This window comes from Branchiostoma belcheri, unplaced genomic scaffold (genome assembly GCF_001625305.1).
Source record: "Branchiostoma belcheri isolate BF01 breed outbred unplaced genomic scaffold, Haploidv18h27 scaffold218, whole genome shotgun sequence".
Lineage (NCBI taxonomy): Eukaryota > Metazoa > Chordata > Leptocardii > Amphioxiformes > Branchiostomatidae > Branchiostoma > Branchiostoma belcheri.
The window spans coordinates 295,863-321,214 of record NW_017803691.1 but is presented as its reverse complement, the minus strand read 5'-3'; the positions used below and the strand labels follow the sequence as shown (position 1 = coordinate 321,214).

Below are 25,352 nucleotides of genomic sequence, written 5' to 3'. Positions count from 1 at the left end.
TAACTGGGTCTGGACTTGCACACATATGTAGCGTCTGGAGTCTGAATATTCGTTCAGATTTTGAACGAGCGCGCTGATTGGTCCTACTCGTCTAAGCCCTTTTTGGGGTATGTACATATTAGGTAAGGGCCGTTCGGACGTCCGAACGGCGACGTTAGCGTCCGTTCGAACGTCCGAACGCCTTATCATCAACATGTCCGACGGCGAACCGAACGCTAAAGCGCACATGATATAGCCGTAGTCAGTCTTTCCGCGATAAATCATCAACATGGCTGACGCACAAGCCGCTCAGCTCACGGAGGTTGATGTTGACCTCGCAATCACGTCCGTTTTGGACGATTTAGACGGAATATCGTCGCTCAAAAATGAGCAAAAAGATGCATTGAATAATTTCGTTCGTGATGTTTTGGGCGTCCTACCGGTAAAAAAAAAGAACGCACCGAGAAAAGGAACACTCGCGCGAAGATCTGTGTTTACAAAACAACAAACATCACTTGAATAATGCAGGCGCGCCATTGGCCATCGCCTCTGAGGCTCAGCCAGTCAAATGAAGCCCCGCTGCTCGGGCTAGCTCATTACGTGACGTCATGACCAATCGTTTTATATGTGTGCAAGTCCAGACCCAGTTATAGAGTTTGTGAATATACTACTGGGGATGGTACCCAGGCTACGGTTCTATACCAGCCACCATGGAAAGTTTGCTAAGGCCACAGCAAGTAAATTTTATGGATGACATCCTCCGCAGACTCCAAATCTAGATTCCTACATATTTTTAACTTACGATTCCTATATATTTTTCCTACCTACATATTTTGACTTAATTATTGTACAAATGGTTTTGATTCAGTGGGAAGTGGGAACATCACCTTATAATAGATAATACACAGCCATCATCACAATATTATCACTGCATCAAATTCAAAGTAAGAAGCAAAACGCCTTTTCTTGTCTCCTCTCTTCATACTCATAAAGTGATGAGCGGCCTAAACTGGAACCCAAGCTCCTACGTGGCCGAAGACATCTACTCTACTCTACTCTACTCATGATTATGACAATTTATTAAAAATTTTGTTTGTATCATTCTAGTTGATGTTGAAAAGCCAAAGCTGCCACAAAGTACACAACAGGAACTTGTGCATCTTAGTCCAACCACTATGGCGCTGTGTAAGCTGTGTGTTGGCAGACCAGTACTGATCTCCTGTGTGAAGACCAACAGGGCAGTTGTGGGCACAGCCTGGCCAGGGCCCCCCCTCTCCCTCACCAGTGTTGGGCTGTGTGAGGGGTTACGGGTGAACTGTGGTGCAGACCCTGGTGCTATAGTTCTGGTTCAACCCCTGCTGGGACCCTTCCTACCTCTGGCAGAGCTTCATCTGGAACCAAGGTAGGTGGTGCCCTTCTGGGGTTAGGCCACGCCAATTTGATTTGTTGGTTCTCAGATTTAAAAAAAAAAATGAAGTGACAGAGCGAAAAAAAGCCAAACCTAACAGCCTTGGAAACTGTGATGTCAACGTATATCAACAACTGATTTATAATTCAAACGAGTTATTATGGAAAAACTGTAACAACTAGTAAGACAAGGAGCTTTCTTAATTTATGAGCATTTTGAAGTTAAGAACCTAAATCTGTTTGTTTTTTGCAAGTCAGAAAAAAAGATGTGGGCCAATCGGAGAACCAATTAATTAAATTGATGTGGCCTTATGATTGTCAATACTCTTTTACATATTCAGGAGGGTCTGCATGGGGGGGTCCTGGTAACGGTTAACGGTAAATTCAGCAGGGCCGATAACGCTTAACGGTAAATTCAGGACGGTCGGCAACGCTTAACGGTAAATTGACAGGCTTTTTTTCGAGCTGCACTGGATTTGGTATCTCGCCTTCTGAGAAAAGGTGATCACTGACAAAATTACGTATACCTTACATGTGATGAAGCATGCAATAAAGGTATGTGTTCCCTGTGTTCCCCACCTGCCCTGGCCCCCGAGTGCGTCCACAAATAAAGGGGAGTCCGAGTCGACGTCGGCCAGGGCTCTACCCAGCTTGACTTTTTTCCGTCCGCCCAGTTTTACCAGGGGAGCGCCGAAGGCGCTAGTCTAGGGGGGTGGGGGTGTATGCTCCCCCAGGAAATTTAGAATGTTGAAGAATTATTCATTAACGTTTAACGCTGAATTTAGGATGACAAATAACGTTTTACGTTGAATTAAAACGACCAATAACGCTTCACGATGAATATACCGATAACGCTTAACGTTGAATTAGAGCGGGTCGGCAACGATTAACGGTAAATTAAAATAGCCCATAACGGTTAACGAAAAAGGGCATGCAGGCCCTCATTCAGTTTCAAGGTCCTCAGAGTTCTGCAGAAAAACTGCAAGACAAGAACTTCCTTCAACTATTGGTACCAAAATAATCAAATTATGATGGTGGCGTCTGTGTGGTGTAGTGGATAGAGCGTCTGACTGTCAAGCAAGAAGACCCAGGTTCAATCCCCAGGGTTGGACCCAGACATGTCTGGACATGCACCCAGACGTTGTGCCCGTGGGAAAGGCACTTAACACGCATGCATTTCCCCCCTCAGTTGTAGAGGGTTCCTGGGCCCTACTAAGATTTGGGTTGGCGTTAGGAAGAGCATCCAGCCGTTAAAATATTGCTTCAAAAAAGACTTGTATCTGGTGCAAGCACGTCTAACCCCCGGTTGGGGAATAAAGACGTTAAATTCGGTTAAAAAAAAATGAGCATTTTGTAGTTGATTGAAATCTTTAAAGTTTAATGGTACATGTAACATTTATTTCAAACACGAAGCAGTGAATAGGAGAAAATTAATGTGAATTCATTCAGAAAATGCTGACTATATAATTTGCTGGCTGAACAGTCTGTACTGCTGTGTAACATGTTTTGGATGACATATTCCCATCAGGAAATATATGGAATTCCAGAAAACGAGATGTTTCCAAGATTACTGCAGACAGCAATTAGGTAAATATGAATATCACAATTTTTTTTGTTCACTAGCACTCACTCATGGTTCAATCAGTGGTTATAATAATGAAATACCTTTATTGTACATTCATGATGCCGATATAACAGATATAACAGACACATAACAAACGTATATAGAAAATTGGTGACAAAAGATTCACTACTTGACTTAGACGTACATACATAAAGAACATACAAGGGTACTATTCTAGGCTAATACAAAGTGTTCTAGTCACTGAGCTAATATAGAGACTGGTCAACTTCTTCTCGCTTTATAGGAAATGACCAGGCTTTATGACACCATATACACCTCGGGGCGGTCATTAACCCTTAATTATGCAATACGATTAATAAAATGACTTGTCAAGTTATGACTAATTGAGCTCAAGATTCAAAAGTAGAAAATAATTACAGCTTTTACTGTGTCGTCTTTTTCATGGTGTCAGGAAGGTTTATTTTTTTATCAATCTGACCTTATTTATAGGTTTGCAGATTCTCATCCCTGGGAACTCCATACAGCTGGCTTATTATGGAAAGCCATGTGTCCTCACAGTGGGTCAAACATGTGGTGTGGACGGCAGAACCCAGACTAACAGATGTCCAGAGGAAAACATCCTGGCAAAGTCCTCTCTTGTGGAAGAGCAAACTCAGGGAAGTGAGGAAAATACCACATTGCCAGGTGCCATGGGGAAGTTAACGTTAGAAGATGGACACCTGAATGCAAAATCTGAGCCGACTTTTGCAGAAAATAAGACTGACTGTTTTTCCCACCGTGACCCTTTAGTACAAAACTTAGAAATGACATATGAAGAAAGACTTTGTGAGCAGGTAAACACCAACGATAGTTCTGCGAAGTGTGAAGAATTTGATGGTTCTGCTCAGCAAAAACACAGATGGAACGAAAGAAGAAATGATTCAAAGAAAAACACACGGACCTTTCTACTATGTCACGTCAGAAACCAAACTAGTTATTGACGCAGGTGGTGACAGAGCCACAAAAGATGATGGACAGGAGGGGATGAGCTATGACATGATAGGAGGCCTGTCCAGGGAGCTGTCAATCATCCGTGACATGGTAGAGCTTCCGTTGACTTGTCCAGAGGCCTTCAGAAGTCTGGGTAAAGATTCCTGTTTCTCACTCTTAGCAAGGCGGTATATAAAGTAAGAACAGAGATATGGCATTATTCATAGTCCAGTGGTTAGTGACACTGTCTCACGAATAATATTTGTAAAGAGTTGCAGTCCTTACAATGGGACATTATAGCCTGGTGTCCAGCCTTGTTAGCTTTAGTCCGCTCCCCGCCAATAAGACTGGGCGCCGTTACCATTCAAACGATTTCAGCAGGCGTATTCGCCCAAAATAGGTGCAAGCGCTGTGATTGGCTACTCAAATAGGGTCTTTTCAAGGCGAGGTCTATCATCAACATGGCTGCCGCACAGTGTGACAGCTGTGTGGACTGCGCGATCGTGTCAGTTTTAGAAGAGTTGGACGGCATTACGTAGCTTAAATCTGAGCAAGTCAATGCTTTAAAGGCTTGTGTATGTTTGTTGGCGGGGAGCGGATCTTGGGGAGCTAACAAGGCTGGACACCAGGCTAGGGGACGTTAAGCCGTGGTCCACTTTTTGTTGTGCTTGTCAATAAGAGCTTCCAGGAAGAGAATTTCCCCAGTACAATGGCCAAGCACAATGTACAAATAATGTACATAGTCTGTCTTTCATGTCGTGTTCTGTCAATTGGAGGAAATTTGTGATGTGAGGCCACGCCAATTTAATTTGTTGCTTCTCGGATTTTTTCAGATAAAAAAAAGTGACAGGGCGAAATAGAAAAGAAAAACAGGCCAAGGCACCCCGTGATAGCCGGAAATGTTACAAATTATTACAATATGACAGCTATGAAGTCAACATACATGTACCAGGGTGGTTTATAATTAAAACAATAGATTTTGAACTTTACAATCAATCAATCTTTCAATCAATCAATCTTTATTGCGCAACAATTGCAATGGATACAATGTATGGCAAGTGTTTAAATCAAAAGATAACAACAAAACTAAAATCTACTTCTAGATACCTTATTCTAACGCTACCCTATAATTGTGCGTGATGGATTATACAATATATATGGAACATGGATACAATGTTAACATCAGTTCAAGGTGTCACAGATGATATTGTTTCTTTTCCGAAGAGCAGAGGATATGAATTGGCCTATATACAAGGATATTGGTTCAGGATATGACATCAGTAAATTAAAAGTATCTGAGCTTGTCTTAGGTAATGTTTGAGTTACGTGAAATCATATTCATAAGTGTCAACCTTTCTTCAGTATACATGGGACAAGATAATAAGAAGTGAAATTCATCTTCAACAGTATGTTTACATGTAGGACAGCGTCTCTGAGTGGCTGGTACATTCTTATAACGACCCTTTTCTATTTCTAAACAATGTGCATGAAACAAAGTTGCATTGAAAAACTTTAACAACTAGGAAGAAGAGGAATTTCTTCAAATATTTTGAGCCAAAATATATCTTTTATTGTGCATTTTGCAGTTGATTTAAAACCTAAAATTTTTTTTTTTTTGCAAATCCGAGAAACAAGAAATTAAATTGGCGTGGCCTGACGATGGAAAACTTTTTAAACCAATCCATCTTGATGGACAAAATTTGCAAAAGCAAAAACCATCCAAAGGACCACCAACAACCACACATAATTACCAGAATTTGCCTCTCAAAATGTGGGAAATTGCGTTTTTAAAGGCTTGAAAATCCCAAAATTGTCCCCGGACCCCTCAAGATTGTGAGCACCCCAGGTTTGTTAGTTGTACCTTAGGTGACAAAAAAAACAAAATTGAAAATACCAGCCCCGTAGAAGACATTTTGTTGGTTCGCGGATAAACCCGGTTCATTTTTTTTTTGATTTGCGAAAAAAAACAAAACATTTCATGGATAAACCAGTTTCATTTTTTTCTGATTTGCAAAAAAAAAAACATTTCAGCCTCTGAATCACCTCCAAAAGACTCATATTTTGGCCCAAATAGTTGAATTAAGTCTCTTCTTACTACAGCTTTTCCATCTATCAGTGCAGTGGTTTGATTAGAAATTTGAAATTCATTGTTTGAAGAAAATTACAAACCAGCCTGGTACATGTATGTTGACTTCATAGGTGTTTTTTATTTCACCCTGTTGCTTCATATTTATAATGAATAAATTAAAGAACTGACAAATGAAAGTGGTGTGGCCTAAGATGTACATGTAATGGGGCCCGCATGCTCTTTTGTGTAGAGCGTAATCGGCCATTTTAATTCTACGTAGAGGGACTGCTCTAATGTAACGTAGAGCATAATTGGATCATTTTGCAGTGAGCGCATTCGCCGTTTTAGTTCTATGTAATGCGTTGTAGCCACTTGGAATTTACCGTAACGCGTAATGGAGAGGGTTCCGAATTCAGCATAGAGTGTTGTCGGGGACCCCCCCCCCCCATGCCCCCTGTAATCTGTTCCTGTAGCAGGGGTTGAAATACCCCTCTATGTGCAAGTTGGTGCAGGTAAAATTGGTGCTGTGCAACAATTTTTTTTACCAATGTGCACTGGTGCAAGTACATTGTAAGTTCATTGACTACTACCCATAGAAATATACCCAACAAAAAACTGGAAAGGTAAGAGAAACAGAATCCGGGGAGTTTTTATTCATTTTTTTATAATCAACAGAAGGTTGCTATCTAAGTTGCTACATTGTACCATGCATGGTTAGTAGTTTATCTTCACAACAGTGTAAGCAAATATTGGACACTATGATTATAGTTACTGCATGTACGTTTGGTTGTGTACCTATTATTTTTGGGGGGTGAAACAATTTTTTTTTTGGTGCAAGTAATTTCTTTTTTTCATCTGCACCAGTGCAAGTTGACTCCAAAATCTATTTCGACCCCTGTGTCTTTAGGAGTGGGCCCACCCAGTGGAGTTCTGCTGTTTGGCCCACCAGGGACAGGCAAGACCATGGTGGCCAGGACACTGGCTGCTGAGATTGGGGCAACCTTTATCACTATCAACGGGCCAGAAGTTCTCTGCAAGTCAGTAAGACTGTTCTATGATCGATTGAGTAAGGCTGTTCTATGATCAATTGTCGTGATTGATGATGATGGTGAATTTCTGTACAGCAGGGCCTGAAATACTGGGTGCATGTGCACCTTAGTGCACCCAAAATTGGAGCTGTGCACCCAATTTTTTTCTTTGGGTGCACTGGTGCACTCAAATATTTTTGTAGGTATTTTTGTGCATATCAAATGTCTAATATATGTAGTATACAGGATATTCTTGGCATCTAAGTGTCAGAAAAAGAATAAAATTTTAGTGCTTGTGTAAGATTTTGAACTTAGCTTCCATTTCAGATTCAAGCTCAGAAGAGGAGCTGATTTATAGGTTTTGTTTTACATTGTACATGTACATGGTCAGGTGCACCCCAAAGATTTTTTGTGCACCTAATATTTTAGGTTGGGTGCACCAGTGTACCTATTCCCAAAAATGAATTTCGAGCCCTTGTACAGTGTGACATAGTATGATTCCTGTCCCTTGTACCATTCTGTACAAGTTAGTGTTCAACACTGCCAATCTATCAGCTAGACTATCTTTTTATGATACTTCATTGTGTCATCAGCAGACAGAGATCTCTGCTACATTTACCTTTCTTTGTTTCAGATTTTATGGAGAGACAGAGTCCAGACTCAGAGATATCTTTCAACAAGCTGAAGACAGGTTTAATACTTATTTACCTCCATGAAAATGGAGATATTGTTTAGTGTGCGCACATGTGTGACTGAGTGTGTATGTGTGTGTGTGTGTGTGTGTGTGTGTGTGTGTGTGTTACTGTGTGTGTGTGTGACTGTGTGTGTGTGTGTGACTGAGTGTGAGTTTGTGTGTGTGTGTGTGACTGAGTGTGAGTGTGTGTGTGTGACTGAGTGTGTGTGTGTGTGACTGAGTGTGTGTGACTGATTGTGTGTGTGAGTGTGACCAAGTGTGTGTGTGTGTGTGAGTGCGTATGTGTGTGTGTGTCGTGTGTGCATTTGTGTGTGTGTGCGTGTGCATGTGTATGTTTGCATGTGTATGTGTGTGTGTGTGTCTTTGTTAACATGTATGTATGACTGTGTATATGTGTGTGTGTTTGTGTGTGTGTGTGTGTGACTGAGTGTGTGTGTATGTGTGTGTTTGTGTGTGTGTGTGACTGAGTGTGTGTGTGTGTGTGTGTGTATCATTCCCCTGAAGATTATCTCTATTTTGATTTAGTATTTTTTTCCTTCCCAGAGCACCATGTATTATATTCATCGATGAACTGGATGCACTTTGCCCAAGGAGGGATAAAATCCAGTCAGAGTTGGAGAAGAGAGTAGTTGCTACTTTGCTGACCCTGATGGATGGTATAAGGCTCGTAGGTACTTTCATTGTCAAGCTTTAACCATGTGGTCGTCATGTTGTTGAGTCAGAAATAGTGTCCAATTCTAGGGAGTTAGGACTATTCACAGCCTCTCATGGATAGCACAGGGTTGTTGGGGGCCATCTTTATGGATGTGTATGGTCCTGGGTTCGATTCCACCGACATGTACATGCCCTGATGTTGTGCCCTTTAGAAAGGTACTTTACACACCTTTCCTCACTTCACTCACAGGTGTTGTGTAGGATGATTCATCATGAAATTATGCTTGTGTTTTCTGCTTTAATAGGCCACACCATCTTAATTTTATGGATGACATCCGCGCGCGTATTGATTTTTGCCTGTTGCCCTAAAAAAAAAAAGATCACATCCTCCGAGGCTCTGCCTGGCTTTAGGCTTGGGTAGTCCATGGTAGTTAGTGACGATATGGAGCCGGGCACCCAGGCTACCGAAGCTTCACGACATAAGAACTCAGTACATACGCACAGTGCCGATTCATAAATTCTGCAAAAAGCCAGCATGTGCCGGTTTGTCGTATACGTCGCTAAGTACTGCCGCAAATTTACTATACCAGCTTTGTATTCCTGTGGTTTAGAAGCATTTTTATTTTTGGCCAGAATTTTTTTTTTATTCGCCCGCGTGTACTAGTTTGGGGGTCTTCAGAGGATGTCATCCATAAAATTAACTCGGCGTGGCCTTACTTTAAAACATGTACAAATGAAGTGACACATGTTTCCCTGTGTACAGCCAGGCCAGGTGGTTGTGCTGGCTGCCACCAACCGGCCAGGTGCAGTTGACCCAGCCTTGCGCCGCCCGGGAAGGTTTGATAGGGAGGTAGAAATCCCCATCCCCAATGCCGTGCAAAGGGCTGAGGTAAGTCATAAGTTGTTACCAAACCTGTTCCCAAGTCCTACATCCTCCCCGTAAATAGTGTGTATATAACTCATGTGCCTTGGTATTAAAACCAAATTACTTGAAATTTGGTATACATGTATGCCCATAGGACTTAAGTGACATTTTTGGCATTTTTCAGTTAAGTGATTGAATTTTGAGATTTTTGTTGTTTTCAGACTAAAAATGTACCATGTATATTTTGGGCTCCTACAGTTCTGCACCAGAACGTATTAGTTGTAGACTTTAATAAGCTTTGTTCCAACACAAGAAAGGAACTTACCATGAATTTTCAGTCTCATTAAGCTTCATGAGATGTAGTATCCGCTGCACTGACTTTCCGGAAGCTGGAAGCGTGGTGGTGTCAGGAGTTAATCAAAATTGTCTGGAGGATGGAATCTACCATCGTCATGGTTCAGAGAGGGTTGATGGGCCCTATGTACATGTATAACTGCTTCACACTGCTCACAAAGTAGTCCTGCTCTGTAGCCAAGATGTGCAGCCTGTCAAGTGTAACTGTATGACCCGAATCAAGTCCCCGGGCCACACAGCTACACTGGACAAGGTGTGCATCTTTGATATAAGAGCAGGACTACTAGATGCTGTGGCGTTGTGTGGCGTAATGGTAGGGCATTCGGTCCAGAATCCATGGGTCCTGGGTTCGATTCCACCAACATGTATATGCCCTGACGTTGTGCCCTTTAGAAAGGTACTTTACACAACTTTCCTCACTTCGCTCACAGGTCTAAATGAGTACCTAGCTACGATTAGTGACGTCCCTCAGACGTAAAATGGAGGTCCTGTGTTTGGGGAGAGCTGCACCCCATGCACTTTAAAGAACCCACCACACCTTTTGAAACAGAGTATGGGCATGCCCCTGTGTGCGATGGTCCTAATTCTACTGTCTGGAAGTTAGTGATTGACTACAAATCACCCAGACACTGGCTTGGCGAACCCTCATATTGTATTAGTCGTGAAAGCATGTCAGTTATTGCTGATTTCTCGGCAGATGGGCATTATTTGAAGAAAAAGGTGTACATAAAAATGAAAGCCAAATTACGTATTTTGGCAATACGGTATATTGCAAATGTCTTCTTTCTAGTGTTTTTTTCAGTATTGCTGCATCCCTGACAGTGTGTTTATTTCCACTCATCAGATTCTGTCTTGCCTGCTGAGGAAGATGCCTCATACTCTCAGTCCAGATAACATTGCCAGGTGACCAACTTTTTTTAGATAAAAAGAACTTTGCTATTCTGTGGTAGTTAAGGTTTTTGTATCTTGTTTTTGAAAATGATCAGTTGATGACAGTTTTCGGTACCTTCTTACCCCCACAGCATTGCGGACAGTGCTCATGGCTATGTAGGAGCTGACCTAACAGCTGTTTGTAAAGAAGGTAAGAACCAAGTACATGTAGCAGCTCAGTATTGATAGGACAGTCAAACCTGCCAAGGTGACCACCTCTTCAAGCTGGCCACCTGGCCATGGTGACCACTTTTTCTTGGTTCCAAAAATTTTCCCCATTGACGCAAGCATTCAGCGACTTGTCCAAGGTGACCACCTGGCTAATGCGACTGCAACCACCGTGAGTTGGGTCCGCTCAAGGCCTGATACATGCCCATGGTGACCACATCATTTTTAATTGGTTATTGATGATAACTGATTTGTTCTATAAGTTGTTCCATGTGCCACCCTCCCCACATGCATTCACCACAGAACTGTAGATTACACTTACAGCATTGGACATTAAAACATCGCGACTTGGAAACCAGTCTCAATGTCTCGGTCATGTTGTGAAGCGACTCTCTTTAAGGAGACCACCTGTCCAAGGTCACCGCTTTTCTTCGGTCCCCTGGATGGTCGCCTGGAGCAGGTTTGACTGTACATGGAAAAGTACAGCTGCAGTCAGAAGCATATGTCAAAGTACATTTAGGCCAAACCAATTTAATTTCTTGGTTAACGGATTTTTGTAGAAAAATGATGGAGCGGGCGGGTGAAAAAAATAAAAACAGGCCTAGGCATCCTATTATGGCCCAAAATGGTACGATAGGAGCCATGAAGTCAACACACCATGCTGGTTCAAAATTTAAACAATGAATTCTGAACTTTTAATGATACCACTGTATTGAAAGATGGAATAGCTGTAACAACTAGGAAGAAAAGGACTGTTTTCAACTGTTCAGGGCAAAATATGAGCATTTTGCAGTTGATTCTGAATTTTTGTTTTTATTTGCAAATCAGAAAAAAATGAAGCGGGCAAATCTGTTAACCAAGAAATTAAATTGGTGTGGCCTAATGTCTGTTTTTTCAGGGCCAACCTGCAACCAAGAAATACTTTAGCTTACAGAAAAATATGTAAACAATCTGCAATTCAGAAAGCTAAAATAAATACAGGCTTCATAATCCATATCATGAATCACATGTTGCAAAGAATAGAAATTAATTGGTGGTAAATTTGTGATCCAGTGTCTTAAATTTTAAGCTAGCTGGCAAAGTTTTAACAATATTTTCATATCAGTTTGTGTGCTCTCATTGACTTTAATTACTTTGTATGACCAATGCTATCATGGGTCTTGATTATTCTATTTAGCCAATAAAATTAGGAGATATGAAATTGAAATGTCTGTCATTATGACCCGGTTCATACCAGACAGCAAATAAGCAGTTGAATTCATTAGCAGGGTTACACCTGTTAGGCCACACTGACTTAATTTTATGGATGACTTCCTCTGAAGACCCCCAAACCACATTATGCAAGCAGGCAAATGAAAAAATGTTGACTTCAGAGAAGCCACGTGAGGCCACACGGACTTAATTTTATGGATGACATCCGCACGCGCATTTTCATCTGTTCTCAAAAAAAAATCCATGGTAGCTTGCTATATGGCAACAGTAAAGGGCCGGTGGTAACTCTGGAGGATGGCGCCCAGGCTACCAAAGCTCCACGACTCAAGACCTCAGTACATATACGTACAGTGTTATCATAAATCTGCAAAAAGCCAGCATGCGCCGGCTTGTCGTATATGTCGCTATGTTCTGTCGCAGTTCTGCCGCAAATTCACATTACATGTACCAGCTTTGCCTTTGTATTCCTGTGGGTTAGTAGCATTTTTATTTTTGGCCGGATTTTTATTTTATTCGCTCGCGCGCACTAGTTTGGGGGTCTTCAGAGGATGTCATCCATAAAATTAAATCAGTTTGGCCTGACTAGTCTCACTAGGTCAGTCTACTGAGAAAGACCAGAGCGACTGGTTGAAAGCTCTAGGTGAGAGAATTTCTTTGTGTTGGAACAGAAGTTTTAACTTTGAATACCCTCTTTACATATTTCAACAGCTGGTCTCCAGGCATTCAGAAGATACACAGAAAGAGTAAAGGTAAGATTTCAGTTGCTTGTGCATTGTATGACTGAAGTTGTTTTGCACCATGTGGCATAAAAGCAAGGATAATTTGGGACACCAACTGCTGTAATCTATCATGGGAATAGAAATTATCAATATTTCTAGTCACAGTATTTGAGGATGGATAATATTACATGGCAGACATGCAGAAATCATCATAGTCTACCTGAAATTTAGCTAGTTTATTGTCTGTTCCAGACCTTGTGGTGGTTAGACATGCTTGCACTATAGATGTGCAGGTTTGATAGCAGATAGCTTGATTACTGTTGTATAAAGCCATACTGACTTAATTATGGATGACATCTTCAGAAAGACCCCCCACACTAGTGCACATGGGCGAAGAAAAAAATTCCGGCCAGAAATAAAAATGCTGCTAAACCACAGGAATACAAAGCCGGTATTGTGAATTTGTGGTAGCACATAGCGACGTTTACAACAAACCGGCACATATTGGATTTTTGCAGAATTTTTGAATCGGCACTGCACGTATGTACTTGAGTCCTGGAGCTTTGGTAGCCTAGGTGCCGTCCTCTATATATACATGTACCTATAGTTACTGCCGGCTCTCTATTGTTTCTGTCTACCATGGACTGCAGATGGCACCCAGGCCAGAGCCTCGGAGGACATAATTTTTTTTTTTTTTTTGAGATCAGGCGAAAATCAATGCGGGCCTGGATGTCATCCTTAAAATTAAATCAGTGTGGCCTAAACAATGTTTACTTTGATTTATGCTTACTCTGTGTGTGTGTGTGTGTGTGTGTGTGTGTGTGTGTGTGTGTGTGTGTGCATAATTCAAGTCTTATGGATCGTGTTGATATTTGGTATTTATGAGACCACGAAATGATAAGATACTGCGCCCCCTGGTGGCTTGTTATGATAATGCATCTGAACTTCTGGTTTTCTGAACTGAACATGTCTTTAAACTTTATTTGATAAAACAAAATGGCAGGAGAAACTCCTGAATTGTGTTGTGATTTTACAAAAGTCTAGAATTCAACATACAACAGTTTAAAATTCAACGATAAAATGCATTATTAAAAGTCATTATCAATTAAAATATAGCACACATATTGTGGCGACGTGAGTATACAATTTTAAGAGTTCACATCCAAATAATCTGCAGAAGAAGAGTCTGAAACTCAATTTACAACTGCTGCGTGATTTTGAGAGTTCTGGGAATAAAGGATTGTCTGTGTCTTTTGGTACGACTCAGTAGAACCTTCTAGTTGAGTGTTTGGCATCATAGTTGGTAAGTTGACAACCTCCCTGGCTCTAGGAACTGTTGACATGGGTGGGTGGCATCTCTCATCACCCTCCTGAGCTCACGTTCAGCTGCTTTGGTCACAGATGTACTTTTGTGTACTTGCAGGTTGACGAGTACACAGAGACTGCAGGTGGTGACAGCAGCCTGGCTCAAACTGTCCAAGTGTCCCTGGAAGATTTTGTCTTTGCTTTGAGGGAAGTGAAACCAAGTGCCATGAGGGAGGTCATGATTGATGTGCCAAGAGTAAGCACATTTTTCAACAATCATACAAACATGATGCTAATTTTCAGATTACAAAGTTCTCTCTACCTGTGTGTTTATTATCCTTGTACATGATTTGATTTATTGAAATTGCAACAATGCAATACATGCGGAACAGAGGCAGCTGTTGCTGGTGTTGTGTTCCGCACGTAGAAATGAATATTGGACAGACAATACTCATTTTCACTTGAGTCTAGCGGTGAAAGTCGTGTAAAGTGCCTTTCCCAAGGGCACAAGATCGGTGGCATGTCAGGACTTGAACCCGGGACCTCTTGATTCCGAGTCGCGCACGCTGCCATTGCACCACACGACCCCACCTGATGATGTAGTTACCAGAAGTCCCAAAGTCCTTGTGAAGAGCAGAACTGATTTGTGTCATGACATTTTTAATACGTTAGCTAAGGCCACACTGACTTAATTTATGGATGACATCCTGGAGGGACTGTGCCTCCTTCCAGTCTGGGCTCAGAACTTTATTCACCCCTTGGCATACACCACTGTTGAAATTTCATTTATAACTTTTTTTTTCAGTTTTCAGACCAAAAGTGTAACGTTAGGCACACTGACTGAATTTTATGGACCCACAAACTAGTGCCCGGGCGAATAAAAAAAAATCCAGCCCCCCAAAATGCTGCTAAACCTCAGGAATACAAAGCTGGTATTGTGAATTTGTGGTATTACAATTGTAGCAATGTTTACGACAAGCCGGCACATGCTGGCCTTTTGCAGCATTTAAGAGTTGGCATTGTACTGAGTTCTTGAGTTCGGTGCAGCTTCGGCAGCCTGGGGGCCATCCTCCATAGTTACCACCAGCTCGCTGTTGTCACTAGCTACCATGGAGGATGGCACCCAGACCAGAGCCTCTGGAGGATTTTTATTTTTTGAGAACGGGAGAAAATCAATACGCTCGGATGTCATCCATAAAGTTAAATCAGTGTGGCCCAAAAGAAAAAAAGAGAATGGCAAAGTGTCCTGGTGGCATGAGTCATGATCAGTTTTCCTGCTTTTCACCAGGACCTGGCTGGAACCCCAGATACTGTAGTTTCAATCCCGATACCTGCCTTGACACTTCAGCAAGAAACTGCAGTACAGTGACCAGATTGTTTTTCGGCTGATTTTGGGGGTTAAGCGATCAGTCCTACAGTATTAGGTTGCTAGACCTCTTCACATTTTCACATTACAGAACCCAACACGTTAATCAGGTATGTATACAACAACTACAGACGCACGGCCTCTGTAACAGAGATGCTAGGTAACCTGAGATGGCAGTCACTTGAACACCGCCGCAAAATGGCCAGACTGACCACAATGTTCAAAGTCCTGCACAACACCATCTCTGTCCCCCACACCTCGTGCCTCGTCCCGGCAGCTCGATGCTCCCGCCGCACTAATCACGCTTTAAAGCTGCAGACCATCGCGAGTAAGAACAACTACATGTATTACAGGCTCTCGTTCTTCCCTCGCACCATCAAGGAGTGGAATGAACTTGAGCCCAGTGTGGCGGAGGCGAAGTCCATCTCCCAGTTCAAAGCAGAGCTGGGACGGGCTTCGCTGCATTGAGCTGCCTCCCGGTCCTTGTACATATGTAAATACGTGTAACACTAGCACCACTGATTTCACTTGTCCTGTCCTTGCACTTGTCCACGTCCATTCCTACCTTACCCTTTGTTTGCACTTTGCACACAGTACTAAGGCGCAGCTGCTAGTAATCTTCTTTTTAGAAGGCTAAGCAGTACTGAAGATGATGAATCAGAGATTCTTTTTATTTCAACATTTCTCACAAGACATGGTGACGCAGCGTGCAAAATACCTGGTTGCCCAGTTGCCCCGGGCAACCAAATTTTACTTGGGGCAACCTATTTTTGAACCTAGGTAGCCCAGTGTGCTACCTGAATTTCAAGAATGCCCCAACCCCCCAAAATCATGCCCACTTGGCTTGCACCACTGTATCCGGCAGATGCTTTTTGATTTTAGGTATTAATGGCTATTACTAGTATCAGTTAACTAAAGGCTGTTAGAAATATTGTCAAAGGCTAAAGACTTAATTTGAGGAAAGTAGTAACTTATAGGTGGGGCAACCTAAAATTCTGATGGGCAACCTAAGTTTTGCTGTAGTGGGCAACCTGGTTCAACCTGGCAAACGAGAGGGATCTGCTTGGAGATTACGTTATACAGGCATATTGCCTTGTGTAAGAAGTTGCTAATTTTCCTCCTTCAGGTGCATTGGTCTGACATTGGAGGCCAGGCTGTGATCAAACAGAAGCTGCAGCAGGCGGTGCAGTGGCCTCTACAGAACCCTGAGGCCTTCCAGAGGATGGGCATCCAGCCTCCCCACGGCATCCTCATGTACGGACCTCCCGGCTGCTCCAAGACTCTCATTGCCAGGGCACTAGCAACAGAGAGTGGACTCAACTTTATAGCTGTTAAGGTACAAGCTACAAATACTTGGTTGTGAACATTGAATGAATGAATGAATGAATGAATGAATGAATGAATGAATGAATGAATGAATGAATGAATGAATGAATGAATGAATGAAGGAAGGAAGGAAGGAAGGAAGGAAGGAATGAATGAAGGAATGAAGGAAGGAAGGAAGGAAGGAAGGAAGGAAGGAAGGAATGAATGAATGAATGAATGAATGAATGAATGAAGAAGACCTTTATTGCATATTTTTGCCACACTAGGCTAAGTACAGGTCAAAACAAGACATGATGAAAAGATACATACAAAATAGAACTAGCTATCATTACATAAATTCAACTTCTCGCTTTTCAGTTATAGTAGGGATAAAGGAACAGATATGTTTTTCGATGGAAGGTTTGTCAAGTCGCATTAGGAATATGAATTTTTCTACAGTGCTCAAGTGTATGAAGTAAGGAAATAGGTTTTGTACAAGCCTACACAGATCTCTCTTAAGTATATAATCTACATTCTATAACATTGTACAGTAATGCATTTAGTTTGGTCATAGTAATGGTTTATTATGACATTAACTATATCACAAGTCACACCAGGAAGGCTTAATTGATAAAGCAATATGGCAGAAGTTGACTGCCAAGAATAAAAAACATTTTCTACACTAGCTAAAGTCAAAAGCAAATTTATTGCGATCAGCATAATCATTCATAATACTAGTATGTTCACAACGATTCAGTTGTAAAATTGAAATACATTAAAGTCAGATAGAAAATACAAGTTCAATTAGCGACATTGAATTGAAAACAATTATGTGTGACAGACCATGAGTGGTATAGCACTCCCTCTATAGCGTTCAGGTCGACACTTCAGAATGTCCAGATTGGGCCACACCAATTTAATTTCTTGGTTAACGGATTCGCCCGCTTCATTTTTTCTGATTTGCAAAAAAAAAAATAAAAATTCAGAATCAACTGCAAAATGCTCATATTTTGCCCTGAACAGTTGAAAACAGTCCAGACCTTTTCTTCCTAGTTGTTACAGTTATTCCATCTTTCAATGCAGTGGTATCGATACAAGTTCAGAATTCATAGTTTAAATTTTGAACCAGCCTGGTGTGTTGACTTCATGGCTCCTATCGTACCATTTTGGGCCATAATAGGATGCCTAGGCCTATTGCTATTTTTTTTCGCAAGCCCGCTCCATTATTTTCCTAGAAAAATCCGTTAATCAAGAATTTAAATTGGTGTGGCCTTACTAGCAGAACAGGTCTGTCGGCAAGTAATGTTCCTTCATGTAGATGCTAGAAGCTGATGATATAGTTCAGACACTAGGAGTGATTTGTCAAACTTTTAAGTCAGGTTTCAACATCTGGAGTGAAGAGATGGCAAGCCAAGATATGATTAGGGAACATGCTGCTAACAATAACATGCATGACTAGCAGTATCCAACCAATCACAATTATAGTTTGTATTTCTGTGTGACTAACAATTAAGGCAATCAAACATAGCAGACTTCATTCTGACATGTGTGGAATAACACACAGAAACTGCAGAAATATTAAAACAACAAAAACATCCTCTATACAAAAACAATAACTCTCACAATGTTAATAAGTTGACTTGTCTTGTAGTTCTAAGTTTATTTATTTGTTTCTCAAATTGTATTATGTGATTTGATTACTTTTTGTATTGTTTTGTCATTTTATTGGTATGGCGGCTTTGAAAAGGAGTTTCATGTCAGAAACACCTGTTTCACCATGCCATCCACAGTGCATATTGTACGTGGTAAAACTTAATAATAAATAAATAAATAAATCCTTCTGTTCTATTTCACTTCCATGGGTGGTAACGAAATTTATCAACCTGAAGTTTTAGATGTCTAATTGGCTAATAATATGTCTCTCCATGCCCAGGGTCCTGAGTTGTTCAGTAAGTGGGTGGGAGAGTCGGAGCTGGCTGTGAGGGAGGTAAGGAACATGCCTGGTATTTATCATCTTTGCCTAGAAGGTTACTGTAAATCACTATTTTATCCACGATACTTGTGTATTCATGGTTTTTGCAGTCACTTCTGTACAGCAAATGTATCATTACCGTGAAGAAATATTTCACCGACATTCTTTTTGCTAGACCTGTTGCCACTTTGAATGTATAATTCCGTGAACAGGTCCATGTTTCTCAGACCGTACTCTTGCTACTGCAAACATTAAGTGATTTACAGTATGTTTTTGGAGGCATTTATACCTGTACATGACATCTGTATGTAATACTAGTACATGTTGCCTGTTTGTAGTATAGCACGATAGCTCAAGAAGCTATGGGTGTATTGTTGTGAAATTTGTTTTAAAGATCGAAGAGGGGTTATGTACTTAAAAGATCGTTTTACCACCCCCCAAGGTGTTTCGTAAGGCGCGTGCTGCTGCTCCATCCATCGTGTTCTTTGATGAGATCGATGCCCTGGCAGTGTCAAGGGGGAGGTGAGAGACATGCAATTCTTCTGATTATTAATTACGAGTCCAATACGCAACGTAAAATGTAATCCATAAAGTACCCTATGATTTAATGTAATCCGTAATTATCGCTGAGAATTCAACGTAATTCGTAATCGGCAGTGAAAATTTTGTGTAATTCGTAATTACTACCCCCCATGCATACCCTCATGAAGTGACGTTATATTGCAGGATTCTAGCTAGGATTTAGTTTTAATGTAGTGGCACTGGCTGCATGTTGAGGTAGCGAAGCGACCGAGAGGGGGGATGGGGCGGAAGGGGGATGTGCCCCCCTTCTGCAGTGCGGAGCTTTTAAAAATTTGAGCTAAAAAAGAGGCCATTTGAGGGATACCCAAAGGGAAAAAAATGTTTTTTTAAGGTATGTAACATGTATCCTTGATAGGTAATTTTTCACATTTGATCTGGCATTCTTGAACAAAGAAATACAGACACAATGCCCCTATGTTGTATTGAAAATTAGCGTGGGGGGGATTTAGCGTAGGGGGTCAGAATTATAGCGTAGGGGGCCCCTACGCTACTTCGCGCTAGCTAGATCCCTGTATTACGCCAAAAAGCAGTTACTCAAGCAACTGGATATGATTTTGAAAACGTCAGACGTTTCAGCTTAGTATCCACTAGCTTTCGTCAGTGACTGAGAGATCAGAGGGGAAATGCAGGTTTATAAGCACAAACTTTTGGCGTATCGTATTACCTGGATGTCTAACCTTCATCGAAGAACCCTGTATTGTCTGTCCCTGCAGCTCTGGTGGGGCAAACAGTGTAGCAGACCGTGTTCTGGCACAGCTGCTGACAGAGATAAATGGAGTAGACAGACTGGGAGATGTCACCATCGTGGCTGCCACCAACCGTCCGGACATGATCGACAAGGTATCCCAGAGTGCAATGTTTAACTTTATTCCAACACGACAAGGACAGAGAGATCAAATCTTCAACGACCACTGTCGCCTTTATCAGTATAATTAATGACCAATTACTTCTGAGCATAAACTTGCAAATGTAATTATTATGCCACACCAATTTAATTTGTTGCTTCTCGGATCGCCCTGTCCATTTTTTTCTGATTTGAAAAAAAAATTTTTTTTTGGTGTTCTAAATTAACTGCAAAATGCTCAATGAAAGACATATTTTAGCCCCAACGGTTGCTTGAAGAAAGTCCTTTTCTTCCTAATTTTTCAACATAACAATGCAATTTTGTTTCATTAAAAGTTCAAAATCTATTGTTTTTATTATAAACCAGCCTGGTATGTTCACTTCATGGCTCATATTGTAACATTTCCGGCTATCATGGGGTACCTTTTTTTTTATGCCCTGTCGCTTCATATTTTTTCTGAAAAAATCCGAGAAACAACAAATTAAATTGGTGTGGCCTAAACAATGTATATAGGAGGCCATATATCAGGGCACTCCAGCCATCACTCCACCAATAAAGACGGTGGACGATGACCCATTTGAGCAATTGCTGACATCACGTATCCTTAAAGTTTTGTGTGAATAAGGTCACATGTCTGTAACCACAACTGTTGCCAGTTTACGTTCGGAAGTGATTGGTCATTAATTATCCGACAGTTGTCATTGTAGATTTGATCTCTCTGTCCTTGTTTGAGTAGAATAAAGTCTATGATTACTACCAAATCGGATCAACTTTCATGATGACAAGGTATCTCAATAAACATATAGTGATATAGATGGTGACAAACCGACTAAATCATACATCTACATTCATGATTCTGACCTTTGTGATAAGACAAAACATATTCATCATCATGATCACAGAAGCTATAATTTATGACTTACCAAATTCAAACACAATTTAGGATAACTGATCCTGTTACTGCACTATTTTTTTGCAATTTTCAGCATATATTTGCTCCTTTTACAGCTACTTTGTATGATTTACCAGTACAGTATGGTCAAAAACGTTCTTCGGGGAAACAGACCAAAATTCATGCACATACAGCTGTCATCCATTTAATCAAATCAGCATGGCCTAATACATGTAATTGGTAAATGGTTGGAATTTCATACTTCTGACATGTGTAAGTAAATGAAAGATGATTACCACTATGCATATATTATGTTAATGTGAATGTAATTTGCATAAGTTATGATGAAATGTTGAAATTAATCCTTGCCAAACAAAGGATAGGACTTTTTCTTGTACATTGTAATGTATGTTGAGAAAACCATGAATGAAAGTATACTGATTACTACCTTACTTTCATAATCAATGAGACAAATATGATTATGCAAAGCGTATGATAGGTACCGCACATATACCGGTATACCATTCTTGCTTCCTATATATCCTTAGTTTACCCAAAGCACATAAGAGTCACAATCCCAATGGAAGTCCATTGTTTTGAGGTGGTCATACTTACAACGTAGACAAGAGATCCTAGCAGGATACAGTGGTACTGCAGGAAACTTCAATACATCTCTTATAATTCATGTGTTGTCCGCCAATGTTTTTTTATTTGCACAAATGACATATGTATTATATACATAGCTCTATAAGAACTGTCCCTTTTATAATTTTCAATAAACCAGTTTAGCTACTGTTTGTTTATGACAAAACATTATAACCCTGAGACCTCATAACTGTCAAGTTTATTAAGGCCACAGCAAGTTAATTTTATGGATGGCATCCTCAGCAGACTCCAAATCTAATGCGAGCGGGCGAAAAAAAACAAAGCAGGACGAAAAAAAACAAGGTTCCTATATTTTAAAATTTTGACTCAATTATTGTACAAATGGTTTTGATTCAGTGAGAACATCACATATACACAGCCAGCATCAAAGTAAGAAACAAAACATTAAATTAGAGCCTTTTCTTGTCTCCTCTCTTTTTAGTTATCTGCCATCCACCTTCCGGCATGGCAACAGACATCTTTGCCCATTTTCGGCATGGTGACCACTGTCAGAAGGCAACAAAATTCTTGTTTTTTTTTTATAAATCCAAAATCTAAAAATTAATGCCCGCGCTGATGTCATCCATAAAAATTACTTGCTGTGGCCTAATTGAATAAACTTGGTAGTTAAAGGTTGTTTATGGAGAATTCTTACACAAAATTGGGCTAAGATATTTTCTTCTACCTTTGAATATAATATAATTATAGTACCCTCATGGCCACAAAACCTGACGAAAGTGTCAACTATAGGGAGAATAGCTGATATCTTTTGGGGTAGTACACTGTCAGTCTGTAAAACAAACACACTTAAAATTAAAGGTGGTCCAATGGCCACTGACCACTAAAATTTAGGCTGGGACAACTAATAAGACACTTTGGGACATTTTGGGGACAATAGAAAAATAATCAACATCAGAATGTCAGCCCTTCTTTTGTTTATCAGGCACACGTCCCAGCTGTTGGATCCGGAAAAGTCCCCCCAAATTTTGTGTCTACTCTGCAATTATAGTGCGCCTGGGAGTGAGCATAAGCAAAATAAACTTGACTTCAAGTTAAAGTCATACTATACTTCCCCAAACAACAGGTTCAGACAGTTCAGCCTCACTTTGGGACATTTGGAATTTATTTTTGGGACAGTGCTGGGACAGTAGGAAGAAAACTTAATTTCGAGGCCTACATTGGGACCCATGCATATGGGGGACCAGCTATTTATGCATTTTAGGTCACTAATAAAAATATAATTATTGTGAAATTATTTTGGTACAGTACCAGGTACTTAGGGATTAGGTATTTTGGACCTCAGCAGTACCTAAGAAATTTTTGAAGAACCAATACTGACAGCTCTGGTAGCAGTCCTACTTGACCTTTGATTTGTTGATTGATAATAATGTTTTCTGTCTGCCTCCTGCTGAGTAGGAGGACTTTTGTGACTTTTGACCACCTCTGGAAGTTACACCCAGCAATGAGCATTCCTCCATTGTCAAAACTGTCTTACCCCCCTCCCCCTACACATACACACACAGCACACAGGGGAAGCTTGCACATAATTGCATTGTATTTATTCTTTGGAAGCTGAGAGTTGGCTTCCACAGAAACTCAGAAACGTCTGGTATGACAAAGAAATGCCTTTTTGCACAACGTTCCTGATGAATAAGATATATATTATACATGTAATTATAAAGTTCACACAGCAGACAGTACAAGAGATGGCCATCACAACAGGTTTGTCAGTGGACTTTTGTCTGAGATATGTACAATTGGGGTTGGTGGAAAATGTGGTCCAGTCCAGATGGCAAGAAAAGAAGTCCAGTCTGGTCAAGGGGAAAACAAACCAACCTTTTCATGTAAGCAAGTCTATACTTAACTACATCATTGAAAGGCTTGAACGATAACTCTATAGTCAATACCACTTTAATCACAATTTGTTTTTGTCTATTTAAGGACTGTACTATATATAGCAGCAGCAGGACCAGTTGTCGAGGGATGGGGTTAAAAATTAAGGGTCTCCTCCCAGGTCAAAAAACTTTTCCTAGGCTCTCCCACACAGAAAAGGTTGGACTGCACTTTTCACCCACTGTCCAGATTGGACAGCTTTTTCCCCAAACCCTTCAGTATAAGTAGTATCACTATGAGAACATGCCCGTAGCCAGGATTTAGAATGGGGGGTTCTTCCCACTGCTTGAGGGACCAGCGAGGGTTGTAGGCGCGAGGTTCCTAGGGGGGTCCGGGGGCATGTTCCCCGGAAATTTTGAAAAATGAACCTTCTGAAATGGCATTTCCTGCGTTTCTTAGAGGATTTCAAACAAAAAATCAGAGATAACTTTATTCAATGGCAAAGTGAGCCATTTTCCTACAATTCCAGCTTCGCTGAATCAGTCTATCTTTTGAAGAAAAATCTTGGACCTTTAGATACAAAAGTGGACCAAAAAGCGGACCTTTGAGCCTTGTGGGGGGGGGGTGTCCGAACCCCTGGCTACGGGCATGGAGAAGTCCCAAGTTTGTGATCCAGAAGCAGCATTGTCCAATTAAAGCCACTGCTCCTGCCATTCAAAGTTGAGATCACATAAATTATGATAATGAAAATACTGGTAAGACATATACTAACTGTCCTTTCCTGCAGGCGTTGTTGAGACCAGGAAGAATTGATCGTATCCTGTACATACCACTGCCTGATGCCGACACAAGACGTGAGATCCTCAAGATACAATTCCAAACTATGCCAGTCAGCCCAGACCTGGATGTGGACTGGCTCGTGCAGAAAACTCAGAACTATTCTGGAGCAGAGGTGAGAAATGCTGACAAGTTTAATGTAGTCATGCTGACAAAAAAAAAAAAGTTGGGGGGGGTGGGGTTCTAAATTAACTGCAAAATGCTCAATGAAAGACATATTTGGCCCCAACGGTTGAAAAAAGTCCTTTTCTTCCTAGTTCTTCAGTTTTTCAATGTAACAATGCAATTTTGTTTCATTAAAAGTTCAAAATCTATTGTTTTAATTATAAACCAGCCTGGTATGTTCACTCCATGGCTTCATGTAACATTTCAGGCTATCATGGAGTGCCTTGGCCTGTTTTGTTTTTAATTTCGCCCTGTCGCTCCTAATCCTTTCTGAAAAAAAAGAGAAACAACAAGTTAAATTGGTGTGGCCTAACAACAAAAGGGTTACTGTCAAAACATTTTTCAATTACCAGTAATCACATCTCTATGCATTTCTATATTTTATTTGCATTTCTGTATTTTTTCCTGAGCTGCCATCACCCTGTGTTGAAGCACAGGAATGCAAAGATAGGAAAAAGTACTGAGAAATGCAAAAATAAAACAGAGATACAAAAAGAGATGCCCATGGCGGGTGATTGGGAAGCATGCCGGAGCGTCTCCAAAAATACACTTAGGAAGGTCGTACAAACTCAATTTCTGTGTCACCATAATTAAAACCAACTTCAAGTGACTGTACACTTTTGACTGTACTTATTTTGCAGATATTTTTTGGTGTCATATGGTCTTTAACAAGAGTACAAAATTCCTGCCCGAAGTCTAATTGCAAATAATGAAAACAAAAGAACATTGAAACAGGGCACAAAACTAGAAAGGCCAATATTTGCTTTGGAGCAAATACAGCGATGGCTTCACCACATTTTACGACATGGCAGGGAAAGAATGAGAAACACAAGGGAAAACAATGATTTACATTGATATAACTATAATATGAAGTAACATACAACTAAGACTACAACAGTTGGCTAGCTATTCCCTACATTATTGGTTAGGATTTTTAATTAGCATAATGCAAACTGTTGATTTCTAAAAAAAAA

At 40.7% G+C, this 25,352-nt stretch overlaps 1 protein-coding gene across 1 annotated transcript in view; it reads left to right on the top strand.

Moving 5' to 3' along the window:
• The window catches only part of LOC109470055 (spermatogenesis-associated protein 5-like), a 28,765-nt gene that overhangs the window by 2,309 nt on the left and 1,104 nt on the right, over positions 1-25,352 (top strand). Inside the window, 17 exon segments of the mRNA XM_019768832.1 lie at positions 1,087-1,381; positions 2,915-2,973; positions 3,461-3,861; positions 3,863-4,094; positions 6,916-7,045; positions 7,671-7,727; positions 8,274-8,397; positions 9,148-9,273; positions 10,448-10,506; positions 10,626-10,684; positions 12,622-12,662; positions 14,056-14,193; positions 16,430-16,639; positions 18,542-18,595; positions 19,023-19,102; positions 19,876-20,002; positions 24,164-24,328. Coding sequence (XP_019624391.1) covers positions 1,087-1,381; positions 2,915-2,973; positions 3,461-3,861; positions 3,863-4,094; positions 6,916-7,045; positions 7,671-7,727; positions 8,274-8,397; positions 9,148-9,273; positions 10,448-10,506; positions 10,626-10,684; positions 12,622-12,662; positions 14,056-14,193; positions 16,430-16,639; positions 18,542-18,595; positions 19,023-19,102; positions 19,876-20,002; positions 24,164-24,328 — 2,357 coding nt within the window.